This window comes from Sycon ciliatum, chromosome 9 (assembly GCF_964019385.1).
Source record: "Sycon ciliatum chromosome 9, ocSycCili1.1, whole genome shotgun sequence".
Lineage (NCBI taxonomy): Eukaryota > Metazoa > Porifera > Calcarea > Leucosolenida > Sycettidae > Sycon > Sycon ciliatum.
In genome coordinates this window covers 1,472,264-1,494,690 of record NC_088651.1, presented here as the reverse complement: position 1 = coordinate 1,494,690, position 22,427 = coordinate 1,472,264, and the positions used below count along the sequence as shown (strand labels likewise).

The window sequence follows — 22,427 nt, the reverse complement described above, 5'->3', positions numbered from 1 at the left end:
TACCATCGGAACCGATATCCAATTGTCTTTCATCTGAGCCCTACTTGAAAAATCGATGCACTTCCCCTTTAAGGGAGGCCATGAACTATAGCATAATACTAGCATAGCATAATGTTCTATAAAATGTTTCAGCTCCACAACATCTTCCACAGGCAGTGCATTCCAGAGTTCTGTGTTGGGCTGATTTCACTTGCACTGACACTGTGACAGCAGCCTGTAAGGCTGTAGATTTCAGCACCTAGGGCTTGATCTTGGAGGCACACACATAGACTTCCTGACATGCATGTACATGACTTCCACACCAGCCACTGACTGTACTTCAGTACTGACAGTAGTTCAGAGTAGTATTGTTGAGCCCCATCTATCACATCTCCCAGCATGCTGGACGTGCTGGGTAGCCTCACCACGTCTCCTGAGCACGTCTAGCTTTCCGCCTACACACATGCAGCGATCTGTCTTGATCAGGACCTGCGCTGTGTGTGCTGCAAGTGTAAGCAAGGTTTCAAGTGTCACACTCTTGAAACAGCACCAGTGCGGAACACCTACAGCGCTTGTCAAACTTGTCACGCGCCTCCTGGATTGTAGACAGTACTTGAACCGATTTTTCTTGGTCTGCACTCTGTATATTGCCGGCATTGAGGGGCTGGGCTGGTGGCAGAACCGACGCCTGATCGAAATTCTCCTCCGCATCACCGCCATGCTCGATCAGCGTTACGTCCTGCGATTCCACATCCGACTCTCCTCGGCACTGCTGTCACCAGAACTGCGATTGGACCAGGCCAAAAAATGACTATTCATCGTGAAGGAGTTTGGCTAAAACCTCTGGGGAGAAGCCCACAGCAATTTGAGCTAGCGACCGTCTTCTGCTTCGTTCCGCCATGACTCTCACCTTGTAGTCTTCAAAAATCGACAGATCGTGACGTTTTGTTCTTTTTCTCGAAAAAATTACGAAGCACCTAAGGTCGGTTTTCGCAGAGCACGGGTCAAATAATTATTTGCTTGCGGAAACGTACTGTGGTAGATCTACTACACAGTCATCGTGTAGATCTACCACTAACACAGACTCAGTACTGCTGACAGTAGTAGATCTACCACTGGCACTACTGCCACTAGTACAGTAGTAGATCTACCAGTAAGTAGATCTTGTAAAGTAACATAGTTGTAGATCTACATGGCGACGACTGTAGATCTGTTCTCAGTAGATCTCCTCCTCCGACCGAAGTGTCAGAAGTAAGAGTCTTAGACGCTTCGGTCTTGATCTTGCGTGGAAAAACGGCGCACGTGTACGGGTGGTAGATCTACCGTCACACTACAGAGAACCGCTGACACCGTCAGTGATTATGGTGACGGTAGATCTACCATGCAGAGGGCTAGGGTCCCATCCCAGGGCTAGGGTGTCGCACTCGCAGCTCCTGGAGCTGTCCTCGTGCCGTGGGCGCAGAGCATTGACATGCAGAGCTAGAACTAGAAATCTTCAAATGGCCATGGCGACATTCACACTGCTCTGCGGTCTACTACAATTGTACTTGAAAACGGGTTCATCCACAAAGCCAATGGTGTGAAGGCATAAAGTAAGAGCCAAATCAAAAAGACAAAACAAATGGCCATGGTGACATTCACACTGCTCTGCGGTCTACTAGTACTACTTCGGAAGTACTTGAAAGCGGGTTTATCCACAACCACAAGCCAATGGTGTGAAAGCATACAGTAAGAACCAAAGACAAAGCAAAAAGACAACCCAAACTCGCACATCCTTGCTCATGGTTAATAGTGCTACTCTAGTTGCTTCGCTCTCTACTTCGCTTTTTGCACCTCTTTCTGTTCCTTATACCGGTAATAGTGTTTGATTTAGTATTCCATCCATAGTTACGTGCGACGTACGTTCACTGAAGATGGTAACGAGAAAACCGTTCTGAACACTGTCTTCTTCTTTTTTACAGCCCAAATTCTGCAATAAATAGAACACCCAATTGTGACTCAATTCAAGTGCAAGATTGAACACAAAAGCCGTTAACAAAAACCCGTTACCTACATTGTACATGTGCATGTAAATGGCGTACTGGCATGCGAAGGCGAAAGCACTCCTCTACCCGGGACCCGGGTCCCCCTAAACTAAGGCTAAAGCACATGCATGACTGTCTGTCCATTAGGCATTGGCGGATAATGCTCGAAAAGGTGGCAGATTCTGCTCGAAAAGCAGAGAAATTGGCAGAACCAAACAAACCTTATGGCGGGCAATTCCTCGAATTCTGCTCCATTTCTTTATCCACATACCAAACATGCATGAAACTTACCAGAAAAAGTACCGAATTCTGCCAATTTTTCTGCCGGCATTATCCGCATATGCCTACCCTAAACTAAGGCTAAAGCACATGCATGACTGACTCTGTGTGTCCATCGCAGCAGGCAAACGAACCCCGGGTGCGTAGCTCACCCATCACCGCAGAATACACCAAGTCTTTGCTTTTGTGGACCGTTGAACCAAAGGAGCCCATGACTTCAGAAATACAGGATTGTACATGTATGGAAACTTTGCATATACATATACATGTACCAGAGATTGCAAACAGCGGTGGGGCCCGGGGGTGAATGATGCTCTCTCTCTTAACCTGGTTTGTGGAAGCCTTCCGGTTTGCACTCCTTCTCAGGCGAATATCACTGGTTTCATGATCAGCAGTCTCAGCACGTGTGCTGGACATCTTTCCCACTTTCACATTCATACGAGAATGATGCAGTCCGCACGGAACTTGACGGAAGCCCTTGGCGAATAATGCTCGTAAAACTGGCAGGTTCTGTCTCGCAAAGCAGTGAAATCGGCACAACCATACAAACTATACGGCAATCGCTTCCTTGAATTCTGCTCCATTTCTTTAACTAAATGTAGATGACCATGTACACCAAAAATGCATGAAACATACAATAAAAGGAAAGGACATTGTACACAATTCTGCATGTGCCAGCGTTATCCGCCAATGTACTAGGTCTACATAACATTGTACATGTATCTGTCACCAGGGCATCGTTCAGCAATCTGTCACCAGGGCATCGTTCAGCAATCTGTCACCAGGGCATCGTTCAGCAATCTGTCACCAGGGCATCGTTCAGCAATCTGTCACACACTGACACGACAGACCCTGCGCAGACAACACAGTCTTAGACAGTTGTATTGTATCCACCTTGGACCAAAAATCAACTAAGGGTTTACCTTGGTGCAAAATCAAAGAAGGGTTTACCTTGGTGCAAAAACCAACTGAGGGTTTTCCTTGGTGCAAAATCAAAGAAGGGTTTTCCTTGGTTCAAAATCAACGAGGGGTTTATCTTGGTGCAAAATCAACGAAGGGTTTATCTTGGTGCAAAATCAAAGAAGGGTTTCCTTGGTGCAAAATCAACGAAGGGTTTACCTTGGTGCAAAATCAACTAAATCAATCCTATTGGACAACAGCAAGGTAAAAATGACTCGAAAAGCAAACGGTTGCAATCTCGACAGCCTGCCAAGACAAGTACAGTCTGTGCCGAAATCCAAAGCGGAAAACTCAACCATCCAGAATACTAGTATCCCACACAATGAATCCCCAGCGCCATTAGCGGTAACCATGGCGATGGGTGCCTGTGATCCTAGCGCCACTGAGTCTACATGTACGCTGACAACGGACCCGGTATACGTGTAGTAGATCTAGGTGGAAAAGAGCGGGAGTAGGGGACACTGGTGAATGACGAATGGCTCTGCGTGAGGATCACATGCATGTTAAGCAGTATACTCACCAGGATAATAACTCGTGAAAAGCCCGACAGGAGATCCAGCATACTGTCGGTAGGCTCTAGCAGGGTGATAAAAGATGGTGGATGAGCAGATTGCTTTAAAAGTTTAAACTACTCCTTTATCAGTGTGATGCAAGTGCCGTCGGTGAGCTCGGCTCGAAACACGCAGTCGCAGCGTGGAAAGGAGAGCGTGTCCTCTTCGCCGCTGCTCTCGTGCAGAGCTCGGACCTTGCGACTCTCGGCATCCACAAAGAAATGGATGACCTCCTCGGGCCACCACGGCTGGCCAAGCTGGCCACCCAACACCCGATCGTCATGCGGAAAGACGCTGGACCAGCCGCAGAATGACGATCCGTGACTCCAGCTATTGTCCTCGGTCATGGGCAAGTCTTCATCTGCAATTCCAATCATCAATGGTTTGTCTGCGTCTCGGATGCAGATCGTAAACCTCAACTTCAGCTTCCAGGCCTTCTTGATGATGAAGTTGGCCCTGACGGATCGGAGTTTTGCTACTCGGGTGAAGCGGGCAGTGGCCGTCTTATTACCCTGGCTTAGTACAATGTTTTGAGACTTGGAAGACCTTGCGGAATCGAAGGTTCTTTGCCGAGGCCGGAGAAAGTCATACACAGCTTCCTCGTCTTCTGAGGATTCCTCGGTGCCAGACGAATGGTCTGAATTGTCATCAGCATACTGAATTGGAGATACTAAGTCTTGGGGGGCTTCCACGATTGGCAGTTTGTCTTCCGGCGGTAGCCTATGACTGAGCAAGCGGCCTTCTTCGACGTGCCTGTGTACAAGCGCCTGCAGCCCCTCATCGCCATAGCAGGAGAGCATTGAAACTGTCATTTGTTCCGGCGTAGGTGAACTGTAACGGTAAAGAACAGGATTCGCATTTTGTTGAAGCTCCTCAAGGATTCCCTTCCTGCGATCCATGTGCTCCCAGAGCTTTGCACCGACTTGGACTACGGCTGCGTCGTCAAGGTCACGCTGCAAGAAGCGGACAATCTGCAAGAGCCGCAGACCTTCCATGGCCATCTCTCTTCTCTCGTCTTCGCCCAACGGCTGCTTGCACTCACGCCAGTACATCTGATCCAGGTCATCTCGGAACCGTTTCTCCGTTCTACGCAGCCGCTCGTGGTGTTCCGTGAACGCCTCTTCGATGTAGTTGCTGATTTTTAGCACCTTGTCATCCAGCAGCTCCTGGCTTCCTGCAAAGTTCGCAAGGTCTCGTTTCAAACGGGAATAGTAGCTGTCTAGATCATGATCGGACTCATCAGCCTTGCACAAGGACTGACGGACAAACCTGGCGGCTTCCTCCAGCTCCCACACTATGGGTGCGTAGTCTGTGTTGTACGGGGACTTGTGCACCATGTGGTTGGCATGGTCACCGTGGCTGCAAAACGCCTCCTTGCACGCGCAGCAGAAACGCGTGAGACGCTCGCCCGGATGGACCCTGCAGGTCGAGACCGGAATAGCGCGGCCGCGGCCGCTTCCACTACCACCGCCATGCAGCACTATGAGGGAATGCTTGGAGAATTGTCGTTGCTCGTCATGGACATGGGCTCGATAATGCGCCGCACAGAGGTACATGTCGCAATCAGTACAGTACGCGGTCGCCGTCTGAGGATCCTCGCAGCTGCCATGCTGACACGTCACGCTTGCATCCACCGGTGGACGTGGCCAGTCCACCAGTTGCACTTGTGGCAGTGTACATGTACCGACATGTGCTGCAGGTCCATAAGCAGATGACAATGCCATATACACATGTGATGGCCTGTGCGTCGTCCTCGTCTGACATCTAGCACAGTTCAGGGTACCCTCATCATCAGTGTGCTCCTTGATGCAGTGATGGCAGGCGACGTGCAAACAGCTCAACACTTTGAAGGGAACGCCCGGGGCACTGCTACCGTTGCTGCTGCCACTGCTGCCGTTGCTGCTGCTGCTGCCGTTGCCGTTGCTGCTGCTGTTGCCGCTGCTGTTGCCGTTCCTGATGCTGATGCTGCTACATACCGCTGACCTCTGGCAATAGACACAGCGATCATCCAGTTCACTGGGAAAGGAAGGGCAATCTTCCTCAGGAGTACCGGTGGACACATTCTCCAAAGGAGGGGGAGTAATTAGCTTCTTAGGGACGACTTCCATTTCAGCAGAAATCACCAGCAGCTGTAAGGGCTAGTAGTCTGACACGCCAGGATGCCTGCGTTGAACGAAAAGGAGGTAGACCGCGGCCTGACGACTTATAAGTAACACATCGTGCCACCGAGGGCCACCGACAAGTGCTCGATCTGCGAAGCAGCGCGGAACACGGTCCCTAGCCCTGGTGATAAACATGACGCCAGTCTGGTGAGGCGCTGCTGCGATCTATGCAGCTCTCTCTCTCTCTCTCTCGCTCTCTCTCTCTCTCTCTCTCTCTCTCTCTCTCTCTCTCTCTCTCTCTCTCTCTCTCTCTCTCTCTCTCTCTCTCTCCCCCTCTCCCTCTCTGGGCGACATACCGTTTGACCTTTTGGCGTCCATCGCCGGAGGTGATGATAGCGATGCTACGGCAGTATCCATAGCAACATGTGCTGGGATTGCATAATATCTTGCAAGGCTGAAGAATTGACCGCCACTATTCAGCCCGGTCTACACCACACAGGCATGAAGTGGCTTTTTCTGGCCAGTGAATCCCCACTTGTTGGTCTTTTTAATGTTTTTCCGCACACACTTCACACCACATACTCCGGCATGCACCGGCTGTTGGTACTGTGTGCACGCGCGCGCACCATTACCGAAACGCTCAATACAAAGAATGAAGACAATCCTCCTCCCTGAGTACAATTCCCCTCTCTGAAAACAGTTCGTTACGCAGGGGCAATTATTTGCATGGATTCAAACAGGGACGGGTCACATGTCATACATGTATGGACAATCATGCGGCTTCGCTACATGTACATTTATGATGTACATGTACATGGTATATCCAGACTCAGTCATGGGCCACATGCACATGCCAGTCGTGACGTGCTAGGCTGTGCTGTTTGTAAAAAAAGTTTAAAAAAAAAAGTAAATTATCGTGTCCGTTTCCGAAGGCGAAGGGAACTCACGACGGCCGCTAACAGTAAGTAAGTAAGTAAGTAAGTAAATTATCGTATCCGTTCCCGAAGGGAACTCACGACGGCCGCTAACACCCGATAAACCCGCTAACAGTAAACACCTGGTAAACCCTAGCGGCAGATGCAGCGCCTAACGGTGGGGGTGAGTGGATAAGTCTCACAACCACTGGCACAACTTTGTAGGGACCGGCGGATTCTGCTCGAAAAGGTGGCAGATTCTGCTCGAAAAGCAGTAAAATTGGCAGAACCATACAAACCTTATGGCGGGCAATTCCTCAAATTCTGCTACATTTCTTTATCCACATACCAAACATGCATGAAACTTACCAGAAAAAGTACCGAATTCTGCCAATTTTTCTGCTGGCAGAATCCGCTGGACCCTAGGCACGGAGAAACCCCATTACGCATTAGCTGCATCCATGTACCCCTTTTTTTGTAATCTTTAAAAAAAATGGGGGTGATTTTGGACCGGGGTCCGGAGACGCGAGTTCCCCGTGTGATAATCTCGACAAATCGGGATACTTGGTAGCAGGTATGGAAGAATCGATTCAATTGACAACCCTCCCAAGACATGACTCATTGATTGTCATAAAGACATAATGAGTACTTGTATGTGACCAGCTGGCAGCGCCGCAGCGGTCGGCACAGCATGTCCAGACTCCAGACGCATTCACAAACTGAGTCTGTGCACGTACTACTGCCACTACTGGCAGCCGTAGAGTCCCCTGTCTGATTGTCCAAACTGGCAAAGCGGCTACCTTCAAGTCCCTTGCCTTGTTTTAGTTGTTTATGCCTTGACTTGACTGTCACTATGCCACAGTATGGTATGTGTGACTGGCTGACCCTCCTCCGGATCTCCACTGACCATGCTGACAGTGGCTGTCGACATGTCCAAGACAAGAGTCATATCAAGACCAAGAGTCCAAGACATGAAACTCTGCAAGTAACGTACAGTCGTTGTGTGTAGAGAGGTAAATCTGGCAATGACGTTTCCGGATTATGTGTTTGCATATTTTTTGCATTTTGAGGGTCAAAATGCTTTTTGTCCATTTTGACCCACTTTGGGCCAGGGAGTCGTAAAATACCGGTATTTTACGACTCCCTGAGAGCGATAGGTACTTCACGATCACCATGAATGATCACCACGGTGCCAAATGTCACGCGACTAGCTGTCGCCATTTTGTCACCATGGCAACGGTGGCATTTTTTGTCCTTTTTGGGTAAATTTTTGCATTTTCTTTAGAAAAAAATTTGATTTATAGGGGTTTTTCAAAACACTTTCCATTTCCATTTTAGACCAAGAAAAAACGCATAATCCGGAAAAGCCTACTGCCAGGTGCCGTCCCGAATCCCGGACCCGCACCGCACTTTGATATCCCTCCTCCTACATTGTACGTCACGACGGTCACGTACATGTACTACTACTAGTACCTGATGACAGGCAGCACTGTCACGGCACTAGGCCTGTTACCTGGTTACATGTTTTGCTGGCTCACCTGGACCGAACGGAGTTGCTGCTGTTTCTCATTGCCTTTGGGGATGACGCGAAGCGGCGGATGCTTCATCCGATTCAGGCTATTGGCGATAGGATCTCTCTTGGAGACCCCTTGAAAAGGCGGATCTCGGTCGAGCTCCTCCGCTACCCCTTGCATATCAGGAGACCCGCGGACGAATAGCTGAGGGTGGGCCCTACACTGCCTCAGCAGAATGAGATCCATGGTAAGGTCGAACCTCAAATATTTGGCACACTTTGAGTTGCCTGCGGGGAACTCACGACGCAGATGCCGAGACAACGCCAGCAGGGCTACTGCAGTACTGGGAGCAGGAGGCATACCGGGGCTGGTAGTTGGTGACAAAGCCATGATTCCAGGATCCTTGAAATGAAACAAAAAGCACACTAGTCTTGACAAAACTTTTCACAGCTCGAGAGAGAGGAAAGCGTCAAGAAGTCCGGTTCGACTGTGCCTTGTGCACTGACATGTACAACTACGACTACAAGTACTTCAGTCTTTAGTAAGAACTAGTAGTAGCTACATGCGCAAGTGTGAGTACTAATACTAGAGCACGCGCGGAGCATTCGAAAAGTATTCGAAAAGTATTTTCTGTTTGCGGGCATTTTTCAGTCGAACAAAGCCCTAGTTTCGACTGATTGAGGGCTTTTCGTGACGATTCTCGAATTTCACTCGAATAATCGATTTGCTGATGCTCCGTATTATTATTAAGTCATGTCGATGAGATGGAATGCGTGGATAGCGTGGGCGTTTGGACACGTGAGGTCGGTCCTTTGTATGTATGCCAGCAGTATGGCGCAGGGCAGGGCATGCCGGCAGGCAGGGGGCATCCGATGATCCGGCAAGGATATCCTGACTCGTGTAGTGTAGTGTGAGTGTGAAAATGAAATCGTGTCGTCGATGGACGCAACGAGCCTGCCCTCAGCTCGATCAGCCACACTCAGCCCCGGCGCCGGCATGCGCGGCAGCACACGTACACATGCACAGTCGACTGACTCTCTGTGTAGTCATGAATCATGATGCATGTACGGTCGACTACTGAAACGCTAAAAATCAATCTATGCAGTCCTACTCCTAGACCTAGATCCTTGCACTAGCACTTGAAGGACTACAGACTAGAGACCTTTCGCTAACGATTTTCGTACACCATTTTCGTAGTGCGGGAACGAGGTTACGAAGATCTTACGGAAGTTCGTCTGATCTGGACGGAAAAAGCCACTTTCAACGAATATTGCTTTCGTTCTTGTTTGGCGGGATTTGTTTCAGATTTTTCAGACTTTTCCCTCTACTCTTTCTCTTATCCCTAACCGTAAACGTGTCAGTGTACTATGGCTTCAAATTTACCTGCACCTGTTCCTCCGACACCTATTACACCGGATAGGCAACGGATAGTTTGGGACTCAGGCATGGACTTGGTCCTGCTCAGACAGATTCGTGGATCAGGAAATCCTTTTGTCGTGTTAGGATACGAAAGACGCCTCAAAACCACCAGCAGCCCTTCCAATCCTGTCCAACAGTGTCGTGACGGAGCACGAAACCTCGCTGGGAGGCTGAGCCGTTCAAGCAACTCCATAACCTGTGCTTTCGTGAAGCGATATCTGCGAGAACATGTCTCCTCATCAATTTTTTCAAAGTTTAATCGATTACCCACATGCTGAGGGAGATTCGCACAGGTATCTTCAGTTATGCAATGGATGAGAAGTAGGAGCTCCTCTTCATCCAACATTCCATTCTCGTGCTCAAGAAGGAACAGAGATAAAAGCATTTTGAATTTTTGATGATTGAGTCAGATCCTGGCTATAGCATACAATTACAGACCGGTCGTAGCTTGAGTGATCATGGAGTGGAGATAGGAGGAAATCAAAAAACCAGCGTGGGGAATAGAAGGGTGCAAAGTTCAGGTCATGAACTGCGCACCGCCGGTGAGAAATATGTTGCTACGACAACAACGCAACGAAATGTGGACATGCGAGCGAAACGAAAAATTTACGAAACTTCGGTACGTAATCCAGACCAAAGGAAAATTAACGAAAATCGTTAGCGAAAGGTCCGTAGTCAGTGAGGCTACACTACCTTACCTAGGCTACAGCCAGTGCGGCGGACGGTAGATCTACACTACATACAGAGTCAGTCAGTGATATGTATCTAATATTGACTGAGTACGAGGTCAATATAGGAAATAGGTCTTTTATTTCCTATAGTCTATACTGACCAAGTACGAAGTCAATATTAGATTTATCACGACTGACCAAAGCATGCGTTCAATCGCTAAAAAGGAGTCAAATATAAGCGGTCAATATAGCCCTAAGGAGTGAAATATGCAGGAATATTTGACTGCTTAGGTATGGCAAAAATCTATGTGAGTCAATACTAAGGGAGTGATAAACACCCGATACTAGTGATAGTGATACAGCCGCCACGAGAGAGACAAAAGCAATCGTAGATTCCGCTAGGACCCGCAGGGTCCGACGTGGAATCGGGGTTACCATGGTTACACGAGGGGTGAAGGCGAAGAATGTGACAGTGTGTTTGGCCTCAAATCGCTCTAGTTTTCCATAAATTTCCAGCGGTTTAAAGATAAAAATGTAAATGCACGCATTGATTGCACCTAGCACCTCTTGCTTTCTTTGGCCTTTTCTGAGCGACCAAAGTGATAGTGCAATCAAGAGTAGTGACAGTGAGGGTTGGGTGACACCAGCACAATGGGCGGGAACACACTGTCACATTCTTCGCCTTCACCCCTCGTGTAACCCCGATTCCACGTCGGACCCTGCGGGTCCTAGCGGAATCTACAATTACACTTCGGAGCTTCAGCAGACAGCATGCACTCATCAAGAACCAGATGAACGCACAAGGTAAGAAGCCAGGGCATACGTTTCAGGGAGTCTTGAAACCCCGCGCGCGGGCGCTAGCGCTCACGACACAACGTCACAAGTCATCTGGTCAGCACAGGGCCAGGGGATCACGAGGGGATCATATGGGAACACGGAAGAAACGGTAGCATGCAGCATGCATGCAAACAAAAAAATAGCTACGGAAGCAGTGCATGCAGCGCATGCACTGATGGCAGTGATGCAGCGCGCGCAGCCTGCACTGCAGCCGTGCAGGCCGGAAAAGTGCTGTCAGTTCCCCATACCGGTATCAGATTATTGTGTAGCGTGTGTGCAAGCTGGCAGGCCTGCATGGCCGATAGTGCAATCAAGAGTAGTGACAGTGAGGGGTGGGTGACACCAGCACAATGGGCGGGAACACACTGTCACATTCTTCGCCTTCACCCCTCGTGTAACCCCGATTCCACGTCGGACCCTGCGGGTCCTAGCGGAATCTACAATTATTACACTTCGGAGCTCCGGCTTCGAATGTGACAGTGTGACTTTAAAGTGATCCACCACCTCAACCAAGGCAAGGGCGTAGCCAAGCATTATGCGCGAAGGAGAAGCGCGCATGTGGAGTGAAGGAACATGCATCTCGCAGAGTGCCTGATATACAGTAAAAATGTCTCTATGTATCGAGGACACACCATAATACAGGTGCCCTTCAAGTCGGAGACATGAAGGGAGAAAAGGGTGACAGTCAATTAAAAACGACTAGCACCGGACACAGATAATAATACTGCGACACCATGGCGAGGCTGTGTCAAAATATGGAATGTCACAGTACTCCTCGAGCCAGGAATGTGGACAAAGAAGTTTGTCCCTTGCAAACCAGGGAACCAGGAAGGTCTTAGATCTGGAACCCTAGACATTTGCCTTGCTGACGGAGGCAAGGGCGAACACAACACGTACCTTCGGGAGTTGATGGCAGTGGAATACGGACCGTGAGACTGCAAAGCTCCGAGGTGAACGGAGAGCCTGAGTGGAAACTATCTACATGGGAATGTGCCGCGTCAGACGTTTCCGAGGCAATTGGGATTGGGTCCCCAAGCCTGCAGAACCTCCAGAACATTGATGACACTCCATGTGCTGGCAGGCCAGCAGTAATAGACATTGGGCATCAAATGGGTGGTCGCTACATCAGCCTGACCAATACTCTAAGAGGCCCTGAACACGTAGCTGGAGTGTCGACGAGAGAGGAGAAAGATGCATTGGTTATTGGTCTATTGCCTCCCTACATCGCACTGGGTGGCTAAGGAGTTGGTCCGACTGCGATGAACTCCAGACCGAACCCGCCAAGAGCACTTGCTATATGTGGTGAATAGCGCTAACCATCAGGATGAGGCAGAATGGAGAGTGCAGAAGTGCATTCTCCCACTGGTCTGGTCTGCCGGAAGGACCAAGGAAGCCTGGGCCTCGGCCTCAGGATCTGAGCGCTAACTCACATACTGATCCAGTTAGCGGGTATGGCTGGCCACAAATAGGTCAAGTGGGCTGTATCAATGATGTAACTTTGTAAGGACCTACCTGTCCAACAGGCAATTGCCGCTGTCTGCAGACCGTGACGGTCGTTTGGGTCGTGGACGATGTCCCGAACATTGACGGCGACTAGGTGGAGCCAGCGGGGTCGCGCCAATAGTAATAGTTATGTACGCTTGGTAGCCCTAACAGACACATAGTTATCCAATGTTTCTTTCCTTGGATACGTAAGCAACAGCCATCACATGATCAATCTCGACATGCAAAGGTACTCCCGTTATGCCATGCACTGGGGTTTGCAGACCAAGGCACTCCGCCAACAAGCAGTAGATGAATGGAGTTTAACTCCTGCAGAGTCATGTGGTTATGGGTGGCTGCTGTGCATGGGTCCTGAACTGCCGGGCTCTCGTAGCGCAGCGATGGCACCTGTGAGGTGACTGGCTGGCCATCCCCGACTGAAAAGTGACAGACCCAGTAATGGAGACTTGTCAATTGAATCACCAGACCATATCGAGGTTGCACAGCCCAGGCTGTGGACCTCTATCCTGCAAGCACTATATTCTGTAATGAATTGATCGACTGTGAAGCTGGGCTAGCGGGAACGCCTTCCTCAATTCCGGACGCTTCACGTTCAGGCGCCTCAAGTGGCTTGGTGATGGCAGACGGATGGTGAGCCTCATACATTCCAGGGACTGCACCAGCTACAAGCCGGACTTGTGCAGGTTCACTTGGAGCCCGAGATGCTCCAGGAGGCGGATCGTTGCTTGCACTATGGTGTGCCGCAACCAGACCGCACACAATAATGAGGCAGGTGGCAATGCACATCACTACCTTCACCGCCCATGTCCGGAAAATGCAGACGATCGATGCAGACACCTGGTGCATGTGCGGAGTGAACAACACATGCCGAACGGTAGACATGTGTACCGCCAGCCACTTCCGGATGGCCGGATGGATGCCGGTCGAGTGACACATGTCCTGCATGGCCAAATAGCACATTGGCTCCATGAGGCTGGTAACATCGTCAGTGGCCGTACCGGGTCTCCAGCTTGCAGGGACCTGTGGTGATAAAATCGTCATATTCGTGTGCTCAGCGATGGTAGAGATGACGCAGGATGCGGAGTCAATGGCTGGTTGGATGGTCATTTGAACTGGACATAGTTTATATCCGTAGATCTCAGGTATATGTACGGCTTACTCAGCTATTGCACAACATGGTCATGGACCTTGGGAGTGCACAGGACGTCTACGGCAAGACAAGGGTGAATGTACATGTAGGTCATCAAGTTCTTCCTCCACGGTGAGAACACAAAGACATCGCATATTCACTGATTTCCTTCTGCGCTAGGAAAGCAGTTTTCTATACAATATACATAAGGCCAAACTAAAGAAGGTGTGTGGTTCGACTAACATGGACATTTTTTTTACGGGCGGGCGGGCGGATTTTTTTTTAATATATTTTTTAGTAGATGTAAATACACTGTACTGCCTTTAGACACCCAGTGCAGTGCAGTACATCGGCATTATTACGCAGTGTTATGCCATACATGTTGTATAAAGGGATCACTGGCTAATACTTTGAAACATTGTGTAGCTCTGGAACGAGAAGAGAATAACTTCAAGCGGTGACTCTGACTGTCCAAATCATCAAGCAAATGAAGAACGATGCGAGTTGAAAGTAAGTTCCAAAAGGAGCCGCCTAGCGCCTGCGTCCGCAGACTCACGCTGCACAGCACGTACTAGACGTGGACGTGTTCAGTCCACGTACGTCAGTCACACGACAGCCCGCCGAAAAAAAGTTACGGTCGGGCTGAAAAATGTACGGTCGGTCGGGTGAGTCGAACCACAGACCTTCTTCAGTGTGGCCTAACTGTATATTTGTTTACAAACAGGCGCGTCGGAACGACTTTGGAAGTGGGGTCCGGGGGTCACGCGTCGGAACGACTTTGGAAGTGGGGTCCGGGGGTCCTCCCCCAGGAAAAAATTTCAAAAATTAAAGCCAATTGCAAGCATTTCCGGGCATTTGGTGCCATTTCAGTGTACGGTAACTACAATGAAAGACTTTTTGATTCTGCAAAAAACCAAGAAGATGCTACGATCGGGGACAAACATTACCCTCCCCCGGGAAAAAAATTCAAAAATTGAAGCCAATTGCAAGCATTCCCAGGCATTTGGTGCCATTTCAGTGTACATGGACTTTTGATTCTGCAACAAACCACGATCGGGGACAAGGGTTTGCCACGTTTGCGCTGAGATCATCGCGCTTTGTTGCAGTGTGCTAAAAAAAATATAAAAAAAATAAAAAAAATAAAAAAAAATAAAAAAACCGCCGAAAAAGTGGGGCGGCCATGGCCGCCCCGGCCGGTGCGGTTCCGACGCCCTTGACAAAGAGGCGTCTTTTCGAGGGTAGAGGGCTCAACACGATGCGGAGCACTATGATGATTTCATTGAGTAAGGAACTCAGAGTTGCAACAAACTCTAAGACCTCCTTGTGCCTGTTGTGTATATACCTGTTCTGTATTATTTTATACTTGAAGTACATTTATGCAAATGTACTCGTACCAAGTAAGGCACACCGTGAAAGGCCACCGACAGCCGAGCAGGCTGGTAGTGTGGACCATTGGCTGCACCATTACGGGATTGGCACAACATGCATCCAGCTGCTTCAGCTCGTCTGCCAAGCCCTTGTTGGTAACGAAAGCCTGGTACATTGTTGTTGTTGTTGAAATTTTATTTTGTATCGCAGACCAAACGAGCAATGGTGCCCAATATTATGATGGCGATAAAGTAACGGCCGAGAGCCAAGGATACAACAAGCAAGCCTCCACGAAAGAGAGAAAAACACAGAAAACACAGACTGCAAATACTCAAAAAGAAAAAAGAGAAAGGGAAAAAAAGAAAAAAGAAAGAAGAAGAAAGCACAGTTGAGTCACAGTTGAGTCACGACTCCAAGTCCAAGCCTAGATGCTGGCTAACCATAAAAATAAACCTTTAAAAGTCTCTTGAATGATCTATGGCAGGCGAGGGACTTGAACTCTTGGGGCAGGGCGTTCCATAATTTAACAGCAGAAACGAGCGGCCGACAGTCACCAGAGACTCGCCTGGTGGCAGGGACAACATACGCATTTGGATCGTTGATCCGAGTGACGCCTTCAGTCTGGCGACGTAGGCGCTTGGACAGGAGATTACAAATTCTGGCGGTGTGGATACGAAGCATGAGGAGGCGGAGTTTACAGTGGGCGTTTTGGATGATGGGGATGAGGCCTAGACGGGTGTAGATGGGATCTGTGTGGGAGGGGAATGGCTGGTTGGCAACGCAGCGGATACATCGCTTGTCGAGGACCGAAAGCTGATGCCGTTGGTGCGCAGAGAGAACCGAGAAGAAGGCATTAGATCCATACAACATTTCCGGTAGTATTAACGATCTGTAAAATAGCAGGGCTTGTTGCTCAGTTAAGCAGGAGCGAATGGCTCGCAGCGCCGTTAGTTTCTGGGAGGTCTTCCGTGTAATAGTTGCAACTTGAGTCTCCCACCGAAGCTGGGTGTCGAGATGTAGACCTAGATATCGAGCATTTGTGGTCTGAGCTAGGGGATTTCCATTGCATTCTATGTTAAGTAACAAGGGCTGCCTGCGAGACGCATGAAGGGCTAGAACGTGGGTTTTGGAGGGATTTAGTATTAAGCCTCTTTCTTCCAGAAAGTTGGCCAGGTTGGAGACTGAAGGGGAGAGGGTTAAATTCAAGAATTCGACGGATTGACTGATGGCGCCTAGCAGGATATCATCAGCAAACAGCTGTGAGTGGGCTGGAGCTGTGATCTGTTCTATTTCCATTGTGTAGATGGAGAACAAAAGAGGACCCAGCACACTTCCCTGAGGAACACCACACTCACAGGGAGAGAGGGCGGACGACTGGCCATTGCTCAGGACGACTCGCTGACGGCGGTCAGTTAGGTAGCTCATGAACCAACTGAGAGCCGTTGAGGTAATACCAAGCTGAAATAGATCTGTAACCAAAATTTGGTGTTTGACCTTATCGAAGGCCTTGCTCATATCGACAAGTAGAAGACCTGTATGGCGCTGCTGATCCGCTGCCTCCAAGTATCTGTCTACAGCCAATGTCAGGGCATCTTCTGTGGAGTGAAGTGGGCGATATGCGAACTGGTTTGCGGGGAACAAGGAATTTCCGGAGAGGAACTTACAGAGTCTCGTGTGGACTACCCGTTCTAGGACTTTGGAAACTATTGGTAATAACGATATTGGTCTATAGTTCTTAGCGACAGCTTTGTCGCCTGACTTGAAGAGGGGACGAACATCCGCAATCTTCAGAGATGCAGGAACAACACCAGAAGCCAGAGATGCATTGATTAGTATGGTGAGGGACGGTGCAAGGACAGGAGAACAGTGTTTGAGGATTGCAGCTGGAACCTGATCGCTGCCTGCAGCTTTGCGCACGTCGATGTTGGAGAGCAGCTTAGCGATCTCTTGCACACTTGCTGGAGCAAATTCTTCGAGGCATTCCTTCTTCGTGGGACCCAATGGGGCTGAGAGACGTAGTGGTCTAGTTGGGTCTGACACAACACCGCTGAATTGGTCACTGAGCTGTGAGACACTGACGGCTGGTGGAACTGAGGACTTGTTACGACCGCTGAGGTAGTTGATGGTCTGCCAGGTTTTTCGTGCGTTGGCCTGACTAGCAGCAAGAAGGTCCCTAAAGTAGGTGGCTCGGAGATGTCGTGACATACGCTTGGCTTCGTCTCGGGCAGAAGTGAAGACATTGCGTAGTGCCGGGTCTGCAGGTGATGCTTTCCACCGTCGATGGGCCGCGTCACGTCGCTGGACTAGGTCATGTAGAGCTGGCGTCTTTCAGGGGAAGGATTTCCGGGTAGGAGCTCTTGGGCGGTGTAGACGGATAGGAGCATGAGTGTTCAAGGCCGCGACAAGTTTCTCCAGCCACATATCCCACATTTCATCTTCTGTCCGCGCAAAGCAGAAGTTCTCTAGATCGCTATTTAGAAGGTGGTGTGCAAATCGACCCATATCAATTCTTGCAATGTTACGGCCACGTCGCACGGTCGGTGTGCAGGACGTTGTGAGTCGCAAATCAAGTGCCAGAGCGAAGTGGTCACTGATTGTACAAGGTACTACGACACAAGAGTTCACATGATCGTCTCCGACCAGAGCGAGATCCAGGGTTGTTTGGCTGCCTTGGGGTCCAATTCTGGTAGGACTGTCCACTTGGTTCTTGATGTCGAAAGAATTACACAGGTGCAGCAAGCTGTTTAGCTGGGGGCTGTCGCGGGAGCTTACATCGACATTGAAGTCTCCAACAAGGACCAGAGGTGACGTGGGAAGTGTGGAGATGACAGTGTCTAGTGCATTCGTCAAGTCTTGCCAGAATTGCACAGGAGTGCCTGGAGGACGGTACACGCCACCAAGGAGAACCTTGGAACGCTGCCCACTGACCTCTAACATGAGCATTTCCACCTGGGTGTCAGCCTTCACAATTCGGGCTCGGAGATGATCTCTTACATATGCTGCTAAGCCTCCGCCATGAGTTGGCCTGTCGCGTCTGACCAGGGTGTAATTCTGTATGCGTAGGATGTCATCGGAAACGGAGGTTGTTAAGAAAGTCTCTGCCAGCATCATTATATCAATTTTATGGGAAAGAATATAATCTTCAATTTCATGCTTTTTATTGAGAAGATGGCAAACATTTAGGAATCCTATTTTGAGGTTACTTTTAATTAATTCATGCTGTAGGGGATTTACAGTGGGGCAACTATTTCGTGGCTGAAAGATAGGTGCATGGGGGGGTTTAAGGGTTGAAAGGGGGCTGCGTGAGGATTTAAACAGAACATTTAGTGCTCCTCTGCAGCTCGACCAGTTGCTACACTGTCACCCTTGAAGCGCCATTCTCGAACTCTGACGTTTGAAGGCCAGAATTCCGGTTCCAGAACAGTAGCTTTGTGTTGTAATGGCAGAATTACGTGAGCAAAGGCCAACCCGAAGTACTTTGTCTCAGACACGGAGCACTTGATGACAGGTATATTTCGGCGTTCACACCATTTGGCGATCGATTCTGATGTGCACCCACTATTGACATTGCCCACATACAAAGCGCAACATTTTGTGCGGGATCCTCCCTGTAGTTGATCAGAGCGCTTTGGCCGGTTTTCATAGTACGACGTGACCTGAGTGCCTGGGTGACTTGTTTGTTTGGGGTCGTGTAGTACTGGCCTGCTGGCTGGGGCCTCCCCATGTGTTATCCCGTGCTCGCACCTGTGACGACTGTGCACGTGCCGCCGCGCTGTACAACCTGACGCTGTCAGCAGGCGGTTGTACACGTACGGGTTGAGGTTCAGGTGTGCTAGTTTGTACAGGGTCATGATCAGAGTTCCTTTCTTTGAGAGCCGCCAATTCTCCTCGAAGGGACGACACCTCCAACTGCAAGGCAGAAATTAGGGCTACCTTGGCGGCCAATTCTTTAACATTTTTTGCAATATCGGCCAATGCCTGCTGAACAACATCGCGCACCTTGTCAGACTGACCTGCTGAGTTTGTCGACGAACCAATACCGTTGTCGCGAAGAAGCTTGACTATCTGGGTACGGGAAAGTCCCGAGTGTTCCAGTCTGTGACTCTTGGCGAGATGCCGGATCTCCTGATTGTCCATCACAGCAAGGTCTACATCTGCTGGTGCGGTGGGTGACTCCTCAGACGACATTGTCACATCAAGGGGCCTGTTATGCCTACCTCCAGACCGGCCTAGTGCCGGTTGGGCTTGAAAATTTGCAGAGCTCAAAAAGTCACAACTGCCCCGTACTCTGCATTCATGGTGGGTCGGGCACAAGGCACACGTGAATGCAGTACCGGCGTATCCGCCATATCAGTACTAAACAGTACGAGACTGATCTGGTTGCTAGCTATGGTTGCTAGCTATAATTATAAGTAGATTCCTTCTGGGTGCGTAGATATTCCAGGATACGTACGATGAAATGCTATCCACAGTAGTAAATTACAGATATGGTTACTTGGACCTGCCGTTGTACGGAAAGGGCCGCGCTGATATGCACATATCATATGGGCAATGAATTGATCCCAGTTATGGATGCGGCAGTAATCGTGCAAGGCCTTGGCTGGCCAGACCAAGAAGGGGGTGGGTGGTCCCTCGCGGTGCCCGAGATGGGCACTAACTTGAGTAGTGGAAGGCAGTATACCACAAGTCATAGCGTACACAAAGGCAAGTGTACATGACATTGCACTCTTGGCACTACGCTCAGCAGATAGCTGGAGCGCCCGTGTCCGTACGTGCTCCAGCCACCGAAGGTCAGACTGAGGTATTATTATTATTATACGCATTCCCGCGTTGAAGTGTAGCAGCAGTATGCTACTACTACTACTACTACTACTACTACTACTACTACTACTACTACTACTACTACTACTACCACTACTACTACTACTACTACTACTACTACTACTACTACTACTACTACTACTACTACTACTACTACTACTACTACTACTTGAGAACGGTTTTATTCACAACACCATGAAGTAAGAGTCAAAGCAAAAAGACAACCCAATTTCGGAATAAAATAGAAGACTCAATTGAAATATAAAACTTTGAACGCAAAAGCTTCACACGAAATCATTAACTAGTAATAATAATGCCTACGGGCATGCAAAGGCGAACGGTCAGAGCTCTGGCCGTGTCAGCAGAGCCGGCGGCAATAAGCTGCAAAGGGGCTCCCGACCCTGCGGCGAATGTAAGAGAGAGAGAGAGGGGAGACTACTACTACTGAGGTATGGCAACAGTAAAAGTGTCATATGCTTCACCACTTCGAGGTTCCTATCACAAAAGGTGCTTGAACAATAGGAGTGGCAGTACATTGTTAGCACTGCACAAATGGCAACCATTTGATGTTTATTTTTCATTGCTCACAGAGGTGCATCAGCCACCTCTGACATCGTGATCATGCTTCCAGAACCATGTATCTACATACAGGTAAACCTGCCTTAACCGGACGCCCGTGGTGCAGCGGAAACTGGTCTGATATGACATTATTCCGCTTGACACAGGGATGCACGTTCGATCCACAGCCCTTTGATGCAGGAACATTTCCCGGTCAATACGGGATTCTGCTTGGTATAGGAGCAAGCAAACACAGGTAGAACTGTACTTGCGAAACAACAATATGAGCATGGCAGAACGGCATTAAGTTATGGGCGTGACTCTGGGCATGAAACAAACTTTGAAAGCACTCGCCGGTGCTTGCAAAGCCACGAGACCATCGTTCATCACCAATGGACTAATGGTTAGAGTGTGGCAAGGCCCCCGACAGGGCCTGCCCACTGGCGTGACGGAAGCCACCATATCTACAATGACCGCACAGTCCACCGATATGGGTGGATGCGAGTTAGGCACAGACATTGGAAAGGCACTCCTGCTTTTCATGAAATTGCCCTGACCACACCAGGAAGGCACGACTCAGGGCAAGAAACAAAGCACTCGCTGGTGCTTGCAAACCCACGAGACCATCATCCATGGATAGTGGATGGATGGATAGAGTGCGGCAAGGCACGCGACAGGGCCTGCCCACTGTAGAGACCATCGTCCATCGACAGTGGACGGATGGTTAGAGTGTAGCAAGGCACGCGACAGGGCCTGCCCACTGGTTCGACCATCGTCCATCCGCAGTGGATGGATAGTTAGAGTGGCTAGAGTGTGGCAAGGCACTCGACAGGGCCTGCTCACTATAGACTATCGTCCATGGACAGTTGACGTATGGTTAGAGTGCGGCAAGGCACACGACAGGGCCTGCCCAGTGGTGTGACCATCGTCCATCGACAGTGGATGGATGGCTAGAGTGTGGCAAGGCACGCGACAAGGCCTGCCCACTGGTGAGACCGTCGTCCATCGACAGTGGACGGATGGTTTGAGTGTGGCAAGACACGCGACAGGGCCTGCCCACTGCCGTGACAGAAGCCGCCGCATATCCGCCATGTCCGCGTCGTCCATCGATGGGGTTGGATACCAGTTACTTGTAGGTACAGAGATTGGCAAGGCACTCGTCAGGGCCTGCCCAATGACGTGACGGAAGCCGTCTGTTGATGTTGCTACGCGCTAAGCGCAGAGCCTTGGCAAGGCATTCGAAAGAGCCTGCCGAACTCGTGAAGGCCGCCCTGACCCAACAGGGAAATCGTGACTCGGGGCATGAAACAAGGCACTCGTCGGTGTTTGCAAACCCACGGAACCATCGCAGCGTCGCCATCAGCATTGGCCGCCGAAAAGGCCGAAATTTCCATATCGGCACTAACTAGTTACTTCAGCACTTACCTACACGGACAGCATGCACGACGATCCGGTAGGAACTCTTACTAGTCCTAGGCCTGGACTGCGAGCTTCAGCTTCGGAGTCATCATTAGACAATAGACACTGCCATAGCGGCAGTAGAAGACTGAAGTCTCAAGGATACTAGACAAAGGAAAAAGGTAACCTATCAGGAAAGAAGCGAAAGAAAAGGCCAAAGAAAGCAAGAGGTGCTAGGTGCAATCAAGGCGTGCATTTGCATTTTTATCTTTAAACCGCTGGAAATTTATGGAAAACTAGAGCGATTTGAGGCCAAACACACTGTCACATTCGAAGCCGAAGCTCCGAAGTGTAACAGCCACACAGAAGCCGTCCAGATATCAGTTCATTGCAGTTTGCA

General features: G+C 49.6%; 1 protein-coding gene across 1 annotated transcript; it reads right to left on the bottom strand.

Annotated features, from left to right (window-relative positions):
* Positions 1-17,578: 17,578 nt before the first annotated feature.
* On the bottom strand, positions 17,579-18,361 carry LOC135825070 (uncharacterized). The gene has a single exon (XM_065337810.1). It carries the CDS (start codon positions 18,359-18,361, stop codon positions 17,579-17,581), a length of 783 nt encoding a protein of 260 aa, XP_065193882.1.
* Between the last annotated feature and the right edge of the window lie 4,066 nt (positions 18,362-22,427).

Coding starts and splice junctions, on each gene's coding strand:
- LOC135825070 (XM_065337810.1), bottom strand. CDS start 18,361: ATGATGCTGGCAGAGACTTTCTTAACAACCTCCGTTTCCGATGACATC.